General features: G+C 44.7%; 1 protein-coding gene across 1 annotated transcript in view; it reads right to left on the bottom strand.

The window, feature by feature from the left end:
* Positions 1-7,020: 7,020 nt before the first annotated feature.
* Positions 7,021-11,065, bottom strand: part of GALNT5 (polypeptide N-acetylgalactosaminyltransferase 5) — a 34,562-nt gene continuing 30,517 nt past the window's right edge. Inside the window, exon 10 of the mRNA XM_056861466.1 lies at positions 7,021-7,189. Within this exon, the coding sequence (XP_056717444.1) occupies positions 7,049-7,189 (141 nt within the window). The 3' untranslated portion in view covers positions 7,021-7,048. The remainder of the gene's footprint in view (positions 7,190-11,065) is intronic.

Here is an 11,065-nt window from a genome sequence, read left to right as displayed (position 1 = left end):
GGCCATGGGGCTGAAGAGCAGTCCCCCAACACCACCTTCTGAAACCCTTCAGGTAGGATTGGAACCACCACAGAACAGTGCCTCCGAGTCCCAGTCCAGATAGGCCGTCAAGAAAGATACCATGACCGATACCATCACGCCTCCCCTGTCCATCTCCTGGCGCAAGTCGTCCACCAGGCGATCAAGGTTGTATCAGTCCCATAACCAGGCCTGAAACCAGACTGGAAGAGATCTAAAAGTTTTCCTCATCCAGGAAGGCTCGTAGGCAGGAAACAGTTCATAAAAATGGTAAAGAAGGAGGTGGTGGTAAAAAATTTTGCTCTACACAAAATCCCTCTGTTGGCCTGAAAATGTTTGTGAAACCACATTCCAGACAACAGCTCCAAACTGCAATTGATATACATACAGCATGTAATAGACGAATGAAAAAAAATGTCCCCGACAAGATGTTTCTGGTTGAATGCTGAGAAAAAATAATGGCCATGCAGTAGAAGTGCTACAATGGAGCAAGAGTTGAGCATTTACTGGGATGTAAAATGAACCTGTGAAGGCAATACCTCAAAATCACATAAAAGCTCATAACAGGATTCAATGAGAATGGAGACAATTATAGTAAAAATGATTTAATTCAGATTTGAGTAACAATTTTATTTCCATTTTTGTAAATAACTTCTTTGTTTTAAATACTAATTTTGCCTTTAAGATTACTGCAACATACAGATCTGAACACCATGTAAAAAGTTGTCTACAACGCCCACCCCGCATCATATTATATAAAAGTTATTGGCTCACATTTGAAAATATATATGTCTTTAAAAAATAAAATAAGGAATTAAGGCACCACCTTTCAGTTCATATAGAGTCATGGATTAATCTCTGAGTTATTTATTGCATAGTACCATATTTAAAAAGCAGAGGGGGGGAAGTGTGCTCATAAACTCATTAATGGCATGCTCATTCAGATCCCCCCCCCCCGAAAAACAGAGGTATTAAAATGCATACATTTTAATCTTGGACACAAAATGTATGCAGGGCCACTCATTAATTTGCACTAGGAGCAATTTATTTAACAAAGAGGACAACAGGTAGGATAATAATGAATTATGTAGGGAGTCAGCAACACACCTGCCTGGAGTTTTTCCTGTGTTAAAAAAATACCATTGAATTATCTTTAAATAGTGAAGTTGTGAAGGCCCTGCAGAAGATGCGGTCAGAGATTGACAGGAAAGTCCACCAACACTACTGCTGTGACCCGTTACACAGTTATAATGAAGTGAAATTTGCTGTTTGAAGTCAATGAAAAATGTTTTGGAAAATAAGTCAAAACAGAAATTCCTGCCTGGGCCACATACTGAAAGAAGAGAATGGTTGAAATGAGTCAAAAAGCAAAAATAGCCACCAAATGAAGCAATGAAATTAAAAAACAACAACCCAAAATGATATTTTTGCACATCCCCATATAACACTTTTTATCTGCAATCAATGAACCTTCAGACATGCAAGCAATGCAGTGCATCTCTTTTGATGGAACAGGTTCTGCATATATACCGGTAAGCAAGTTAATTGCAATTAATTTATATCTCATTAATTTCAATGGTACTTAAGACTGGATCAGGTCTGCGTGTGGAGCATCATCGAAGAATCAGTCAGTGCTATGGCCTTTGACAACTTTGGTCATGTATTAGGAGGGATGGAAGCGGCTTAAAAAATGGAAGTGCTAGCCATCTGACAGATGGGTACACACACAGATCTGTAGGGAAGGACCTTAGGGTTGCATTTTGTTGCTCTTCTGATGATTTCACGTAGGAAGCCGCCTTCTACTGAGTCAGACCAGTGGTCTATCAAGGTCAGTATTGCCTACTCTAACTGGCAGCAGTTCTCCAGGGTCTCAGGTCAAAGACTTTCACATAATCTACTATCCAATCCTTTAAACAGGGATTGAACCTGGGACCTTCTGCATGCCCAGCAGATGCTGGCTCACTGTGAGCAAAGTGCTGACTATGCAAATAGTGATCTTTGTAAATTGTCAGATGCTTGGGTGCATCCAGGGGCCTGGGTAAACAGGTACTAGGAACATGATCTAGGCTAACGTAAACAGCATTAACTCAGTTGTCTTGCCATGACTCTGATCAGGGTTGCAAAAACACTTGTAAAGCTAAGAAGGGAAGGAAATTTGAAGGTAGCAGCAAGAAGAAGGGATCCAGGTCTTAGTGGCCTCCTGTCCTCTTCCTTCTAGCAGCAGACATCACCATCTTGCCTTTTTCAGCATTTTGGTTGCCAGGCCAGCTTTAAACTTCCTGGTGGCTGCCACAGTTCTTGCACCCATTTCTGGCATTGGAAGTGTACCATTTCCAAACAGGATAAACATTTTTCTATGCTTTCAGTTTCTAAAAGTTTACTCTTATACAGTTCCCTACACGCAGCTGCGAGGTAGCTGATAGCATCCTTCTGTTTAGAAGAGTTGCCAAAGGCAACCAGGTTCACTGTGGCCTTGTAAATGGTGTGACTTATGAGTCTAAGTCATTTCCAACTTGTATCTGTGAAGTGGAAGAACATAAGAATATAAGGGAGGGGCTGTGGCTCAGTGATAGAGCCTCTGCTTGGCGTGCAGAAGGTCCCAGGTTCAATCCTTGGCATCTCCAGTTAAAGGGACTAGGCAGGTAGGTGATGTGAAAGATCTCTCTGCCTGAGATCCTGGAGAGCAGCTGCTGGTCTGAGTAGACAATACTGACTTTGATGGACCAAGGCAAGAAAAGCCATGCTGGATCAGACTAAGGCCCATGAAGTCCAGCAGTCTGTTCACACAGGGGCCAACCAGGCAGCTTTAGGTAGCCCACAAGCAAGACGACTGCAGCAGCATCCTGCCGGTGTCTCACAGCACCTAATATAATAGGCATGCTCCTCTGATCCTGGAGAGAATGCACCATGAAAAGCATTCATTTAAACTAGTAGCCTCTCCTCCACGAACACGCCCACTCCCCTCTTAAAGCCTTCCGAGTTGGCAGCCATTGAGGAAGAAGCAGCCCTGCTCTGCAAGTGTTTCAAACACATTTACCTTAACTAAAAAGTTTTAAGGAGCCCCCTTCCCATCAGCATCATCAGGCGGCTTCCTTACTAGAAGTTGGACATGGCAATCAGATGTTCTCACAGGCATATCAGAATAGAGAAACAGCTGCAGGTGCTCATTTTTGTTAAAAAGTGCATGTCAGAATTTTTTTATTGTGATTCCACCCCCCTCCAGCTATAAAAGCAAAAAGAAAAAACCCCATTACGGCAAAAGCACACACCAAACAAAACAAAAACGAGAAGGGGGATGATTGGTGTGATCTCTCTGTGCTTCTCCACACTGCAATGTTTCTTATCCCAGAGGGGACACAGAAGATGTGCTTTGAAAGCACATGGGATACCAACACAGGAGACAAATCTGTTCAGACACATGAAGAATGAGGCTGTAAGTGGCATGATGGGCAACGCAATGTGACCGGGACATATGGCTGCTCCTTGCCTGCTAAATGACAAAGGATGGGCACGTCAGCGCACAGAATGCAATGACATGCATGCTTTTGATCAAACATGAGCGCGCAGATAACATCTGTGTAATTTTTCTGATAGTGACTGCAGGGCAGCTACACTAGAGGATGGGGGCCAGAGGAGGGGAATCGGGGAGACAGTCGGGAATGAAGCCGACTGTGAAGTCTTGTCAGGCAAATCAATATTTTGGCAGGCTCATCTTGTCAGACGTTGTCAGCATTGACATGTGGCGTGACATCGATGTTATAGAGGCCTTCTTGGTCGTCAAACAGAATTGTAACAAGCTGTAAACATTCTGGATGATGGAAAGCTTGACTGTTATCTGGCTTGTATGGTGACGTATATTAGGCTCTGAGAAAGAGGATGCTAATCCCCCAAGCCTCTTGCCCTAGAGAGGTTCCTCTGCCTTTCAGCAGAGCCTATAGCTACAGGCAGTGATGGGGTTCTTCAGCGGGTTATCCCAGCAGTGGTTGAGTTTAAAGGGCTGAGGATGCCAGCTAATGGGCTAAGTCCTTGAAAATAGCCAGACTCATTTAATATAGGCTGCCTTCTCAACCAACAAATAGTGGTCGTGTCAACCACTCCCTAGAAGGAATCAGTGATACTTCAGAATGCAGGTGGAAAGAAGAATGCTGACTCAATTCTTTTAAACAAAAGTTTTCACATACGGAATTATGCTGTCATGGAGAATGTATCAGTCTAGCCTTCTTACAGCGAAGTTTGGGTTGAATGTGCTGGAAGTGATAATCCCCCCTCCAAGTCTTATTAAAGAATTTTCTAACAGCGGTTCCTCAGTGGAACAGACTTCCTTGGGAGGTGGTAAGTGCTCCTTCCCTGGAAGTTTTTAAGCAGAGGCTAGATGGCCATTTGTCAGCAGTGCTGATTCTATGACCTTATGCAGTTCATGAGAGGGAGGGCATCTTGGCCATCTTTTGGGCATGGAGTAGGGGTCACTGGGGGTGTAGGGGGGGAGGTAGTTGTGAATTTCCTGTATTGTGCAGGGGGTTGGACTAGATGATCCTGGTGGTCCCTTCCAACTCTGATTCTATAAGGGAAATAATATTTTAGTTAACGTGGCAGAGGAAGCCAGATTCAGAACAAATTTCCATGCTCTGGTGTTTGAGATTAAATTGCCAAACAGCAGCTTGTTTTAAGAGCTTTTAACATGATTTACTTGGTATACGTCCTACAGGAGACAGAAGTGCTCCTAAGAAATGAACCATCTCCTGTTTTGAAATAGCACTTGCTAAAATTTGACCCTCCAAGCTGCAGTCTGAGCTAATAAAACCCAGCAGCAGATATCCCAGATGGGCAGTTGACAATTTGCCCATGTCTCGCACTCCGGAGTGGCTCTACTTTGCAAAACTTTGCAGTGAGCCTTTATATTCTTCCCAGGGTAAAGGGTGTGAGCCACACTTGTGTACCACACAGAGATGGCATTACAACTTCTTATGTGGTGAGTGACTAACTGCCTGGGGAGGCAGCTGTCTATACCCATGCAGTTACCGAGCATTAGTGCTCTCATGCACATCCCTCTGTGGCCAAGCAGCTGCGGAAACATGTCCATGCTTAGTTCACAGTGGCTTAAAAGCTACCATTAGCTTTCCATTGCATAGGAAGTTCTCTGGTGGTCACCAGGAATTGTGTGTTTGTGATTCTTTGCTGCAAAAAGTGGTTTAGCACAGGGAAACGGTTGTTGGCTCTGAACACTTAAGTTGTGGCTGAGCACTCGAGACCCCCAAGTTTCCCAGTCTGAAGACCTGAACAGGATCATCTTATACCCATTGGCATTCTCATTACAGAAGTTCTACCATTCACATATCGCTAGTTTCCTAGGGTGCTTTCACACATGCCGAATAATGCACTTTCAATCCACTTTCAATGCACTTTGTAGCTGGATTTTACTGTGTGAAATGGCAAAATCCACTTGCAAACGATCATTAAAGTGCATTGAAAGTAGATTGAAAGTGCTTTAGCATGTGTGAAAGCGCCCAGGCCTGTGCTTATTCAGAAAGAGAGGGCCTGCATTCCTGTTCCACGTTCTGCAATGAATAAATTCATTCCAGGACCAGCATCAACATACCCTGAGGCTGTTTCTTTGTTTTCTGCTCAAGGCTATGGCTGTATGAGCAGAGATAGATAGATAGATTAGATAGATAGATAAGACAGACAGAAAGACAGACAGATACCCTGAAACTGGGCAGCTGCCCAGGGCTTCTGATAGGACCCACTGTTGTTGGCTCTCTCCACCTGCACACTTCCTTTCCACTTGCACACATGCCCTTCCTTTGCAAGTGCTCTGCCACCCATGCTCCCAGATGCCCCAAATTGAATCACTTTATAATTTTAATGTTGTTTTCAATGGTTCTAATTTTTTATGGGCCCTACCTCGGGAACCCTGATTGGGTGGGTGGGAAAAAGGTACTCATTTGACCTTCCACTGGGATCGAGCTCAGGTCGTGAGCAGAGCTTGGACTGCAGTTCTACAGCTTGGCACTCTGCGCCACGGGACTCCTGATTGGGTGGAAAGGCGACATTAAAATGTTTAAATAAATACATTAAATAACATTGTTGGGGAAGGGCATGTGGGTGGTGCAGACTCCGGTGACACCCCTGGTGGCCACGGCAGCAGCACTCCCAGCTGCACCCACTGGCCAGTACTGACAGGGTGCAGGTGGGGGGAGGGCTTGAGCATGGGGAAAGGACACAAATGCAGGTGGGGAGGTGGAAACGGAGGCACAAGGGAGGGCTGGTGGTAGGCAGAAGGAGGGTCTGCCTCCCCCCCCCAAAAAAACCTGGAATTGCCCCTGATTCGTTCATTCTAATACACTGTTTTCCCCACCTAAATACAGAAAATTAGGAAGATACCCTGGTGGTTCTAATTTCAGGGTTGGGTTGAATAGAGACAGTGCTTCTGACTTTTCCAGTCCAGATGTTTTGCCTTGCAGTTCTCTTTGCAGCTTGTCTTGTCAGATGTTTTCAGAGGTTTCTTCCCCCCACAGTCAAGTCAGACTTCTGCCACAGCTTTGAAGTAGGTGCTCACCTGGCTGCCATGATCAATCCAGTCTGATAGACATCAGGACCTATGCTCAGGCAACATACTTGGGCTGGTGGTTTTAGATATGTAGGTATACTATGGTCCTAATGAAGTTTTGAAAATGGAGGGAGACTTAAAAGACTGAAAGCTCCAAAAAATTTCCTTAAAAAAAAAAAAAAGACAGAGCTATCTCAAGTACTGTTTGTTTTACACTCTAAAAGGCATATTGCCATAGGTCTAGGAGGAAATAACTATGGAAAAACTTCCTTGGTCTGAAAATTTGTTTCTGCCAAGTATCCCTTAAGGTAACGTGCCTTGTTAAACCAGCTCTTTCTTCTGACTTTTCCACCTGCTTCTTGGAAAGGGAGGGGTTTTAACTGCAGATAGGAACTGAGCTGCCCGGTTACTTTCCAACAGAAGTTTCACAGCTGTCGTTCTTCAATTTACTGGCTCCCATGTCTGGTTTGCTTGCGTTTCTCTTCAGTCAGCATAATAATTTCCGAACTGCCACTTCTGATAAGGATTGGAGGCGGAACAAATGTTTACCCTTAGGGCTTTCTGAGATGGATCCACTTCTAAGCATGTGGTCTGCGGAAGGTGTTCTAGAACAATGTGATTCATCTAAAGAGAAAGAGATACAGAGTGAGTGAGAGAGAAAGACTGTGGCCATTTATGCATGGGAGGTTTTACCTTGGATTTGCTGCTCTCTAGATGCACATTTTCCCCATCCATATTCTCCAAACTCAACAATAAGCCCCCATTCAGAGTTTTGAGAATTTGGATGGGGAAAATGTGCATCTAGAGAGCGGCAAATCCAAGGCAAAACCCCCATGCATAAATGGCCTGTGAATGTTTTGTTACGTACAGAGCTGGTAAATTTCACTCACTTGGCACCAGAGACAATATTGGTAGATTATGGCCTCAGCCTCAAGTTGTTAAATTCAGTGTGCATTGGCTGAAGAGGAATCTTGGGCAGTATCCCAAATTTCTACCTGTTCTCTGGCCAGAACTTTATTATACCTTCTGTGCTGTGTAGCTTTTTAATTGTTTGAAAACACAAAGAGCAAAACTCTTGCTGTTTAGGTGGTAATTATCATGCAAAGGAAATAATCTCAGATGGCATTTGGAATAAGCGGTAACTTATGGCAGGAAAGCTTGGCTTTCGCGTTGCATTATTTCTCAGCTGATGAAGTATAAGAACACTTACTGTGATGAAAAGTGGGTTGGGTAATTTGTTAATTAAGTCCAAGAGCCGGGATGAGAAAGTGAGTTATGACATTGTGATAAGTCTGAATGAGCAAGGAGATGTAGTCTGATTTATTTTGCATTTGGGTGCAATATCCTCGTCTGGTTTTCTCAACTAACAAAGTGCAAATTGTTAATTGTCAATTGATTTAGGGATGACTCCAATTAATTTATCCTTTAGAAATATCCCCATAAGATTGCCAACAAATTGCCAACAAATTCACACTGGGATTTAGGAGTGAAGGAACACCTGAATGTAAGGGTTATATGACTGGGAACTTGCCTACTTGATGGACTGACTGCCGATATGAACCTGTAGGCCACCTCAGGTCTCCTCAGAGTCTCCTATTGGAACCCTGTCAGATCCATTCACCTGGTTACCTCCTGGGCTCATTCCTTTACAGAAAGACCTTCCACTCTCTGGAATAGTTTGCCAAACGTGAGGAGAACCTCTGCTTTAGCCCAGTACCACAGGCACTGTAAAGCTGTGCTTTTCAGGTTTTTAAATCTAGTCTGAAAGAGGCATTCCCCAGAGACCACAGGGGTTATAGGTAAAGGTAATCCCCTGTGTAAGCACCGGGCCATTACTGACCCATGGGGTGACGTCACATCCCGACGTTTACTAGGCAGACTATGTTTACGGGGTGGTTTGCCAGTGCCTTCCCCAGTCATCTACACTTTACCCCCAGCAAGCTGGATACCAGTCTCAGAAGGATGGAAGGCTGAGTCAACCTTGAGCCTGAAACCAACTTCCATCGGGATCGAACTCAGGTCATGAGCAGAGCTTTTGACTGCAGCACTGCAGCTTACCACTCTGTGCCACAGGGCTCCTCTTTCTCCTCTACAGGGACCCAAAGTGGCTTACAGTGATTCCCCCCTTCTCTGTTTTACCCTTGCAACAAGCCCTGTTGGGCTGAGAAAGGCTGGCTCAGGTTACCCAGCAAACCTCCATTGCAGAGTGGGAATTTGAACCTGGGTCACCACGATTGTAGTTCAATGCTCTAACCACTACACCATGGCCCTCCTCGCCTGTGCAGGGCTGCCTTTGGAGACTGTGTGGAAACATCAGTTAGTGCAAAATGCAGTGCCCGGTATAGGAACAAGGGTCCACTGGATCTAATCCCATTGCTTCATCAAGTGCACTGGCTTCCGGTATGCTTCAGGACCCAATGCAATTGGCTGGTTTGGATCTCTAAAGCCTTAAATAGCTTGGCTTGGGCCTGAATACCTGACTCTCCCAGCATGAACCTACCCAGGGTCTAATGCTGGCCAGGGGTGCTTTCAAAGGAACCTTCTGTGCTCTGTGAGCCAGCATGGTGTAGTGGTTAAAGGTGGTGGTTTGGAGCAGTGGACTCTAATCTGGAGAACCGGGTTTGATTCCCCACACCTCCACAAGAACGGTGGATGCTAATCTGGTGAACTGCTTGGTTTCCCCACTCCTACACATGAATCCATCTGGGTGACCTTGGGCTAGTCACAGCTCTCTTAGCGCTCTCTCAGCCCCACCTACCTCATAGGGTATCTGTTGTGGGGAGGGGAAGGAAAGGTGATTGTAAGCCAGTTTGATTCTTCCTTAAGTGGTAGAGAAAGTCGGCATATAAAAACCAACTCTTCTTCTTTGATGCAAGACTGTTGGGAACTAGTAAAAGCTTGTTTGTAGTCACTGGACTTGACATGGTCTTTGTAGTTCAGCGTTTTTAAGATATTATTAGGTTTGGAAACTTGATTGCGCTAATGATAGAAGGTGGAAAAAGGATGTGGTAATTACTGTTTACACAATGGCCAGCATTCAACTGCCCTGATGCATCACAAGCGCACAGCAAGGCCACAGCTCCCCACATCTTGACTCAGTCAAGATTTCATAAGTTTCCCAGGCTGTGGCAGACCATCAACTCATTACCCTTGCATGGTTCTTGGTGCACTAGTCACCACCTCGGCCATCGTCTGAATCTACTGAGCAGACGCAAAGATTAAAGTTGGCACTTAGAGAGAATAAACACCTAGATACTTTGAAACTCTAGGTTCTTCATACCTGCCCCATTTTAATTTCTTTATCTAAACATTTTTACACCACCTTTTTCAACAGCAACACTGACTCCTAGACAGCCAATTGATTCTCCTGGATCTTTGATACCATCAGCCATGGTATTCTTTGGTGGTTCTGCTTTTACCTGACTGGCCAGCTCTAGACGGTTATGCTAGGGGACTGATGCTTGGCACCATGGTGTTTACGCTAGGGAGTCCTGCAGGGTTCTGTCTGGTTCCTTATGCTGCATTCACTTTTAGTGAATAAGAATAAGCAAAGGTTATGCTGCATGCCTCTCCCTCTTCAGATGCGCTGTGCAAGCAGCCATAGGCTTCCCTATGCACAGGCATAGCTGGTTGTTCTTAGCAATCCAGCTTGTTTCTGATTGCCTGTTTGGCGGGCAGAGGGTAGAAGCGCAGGGTTCGGATTCAGGGGTGTTACCTTGAATTGCAAAGCCCCTATGGCACGAGGGATCCCTAGGGATGCCAGCTCCGGGTTGGGAAATACCTGGAGATTATGGGGCAGAGCCTGAGGAGGAAGAGGTTTGGAGAGGGGAGGGACTTAGAGTCCATAAAGTCCAATTGCCAAAGCAGCCACTTTATCCAGGTGAACTGATCTCTATCGGCTGGTTAGTTGTAATACCAGGAGGTCTCCAGCCACCACCTGGAGGTTAACAAACCAAATAACTACTGTGCTGTAGTAATGCAAAGGAAACTATGCACTGGCTAATATTATTCCAAGGGGTTTGAGAATCCAAAAAGCACCTGCTTTATTCAATAACAATGAAGCCTTTAAAAACAAATGGGCAGTGATTCTCAACAGATGCTCTATGGATCTCATATTATTAATTGCTGAACAAGCTACTCTTGAGGTGGAATCAGTGAACAAAGAAATGGACACTGTTAAGGAAGAACTACAGGGAGCTATGTCTGACAATTCTTCCAAAAAACAAATAGAGGATTTAGAACAGGAACTTAACAACTATGTAGCTAACATTAAAGCCTATAAGGTCCGCAAACCCCTCAGGTGTTTGAAACTGCTGTCATCCCCCTTAATCTTCCTCTTCTTCCTCTCTCACACAACCTAAAAAAGTTTTCACTGTAAAGTTGCCTGGCTGATTATCCCAGTGCTTTGTGGTTGATTTTTCTTCATTTTAAGCAGTGCAGATCTAAGATGAGCCTGCAGAGGACAGCCATTACCTTTGTAGAAAATAAATCTGTCTTTCG

This window comes from Euleptes europaea, chromosome 15 (genome assembly GCF_029931775.1).
Source record: "Euleptes europaea isolate rEulEur1 chromosome 15, rEulEur1.hap1, whole genome shotgun sequence".
Lineage (NCBI taxonomy): Eukaryota > Metazoa > Chordata > Lepidosauria > Squamata > Sphaerodactylidae > Euleptes > Euleptes europaea.
Note: the sequence above shows the minus strand (reverse complement) of the source record. Positions and strands in the feature narration are given on the sequence as shown.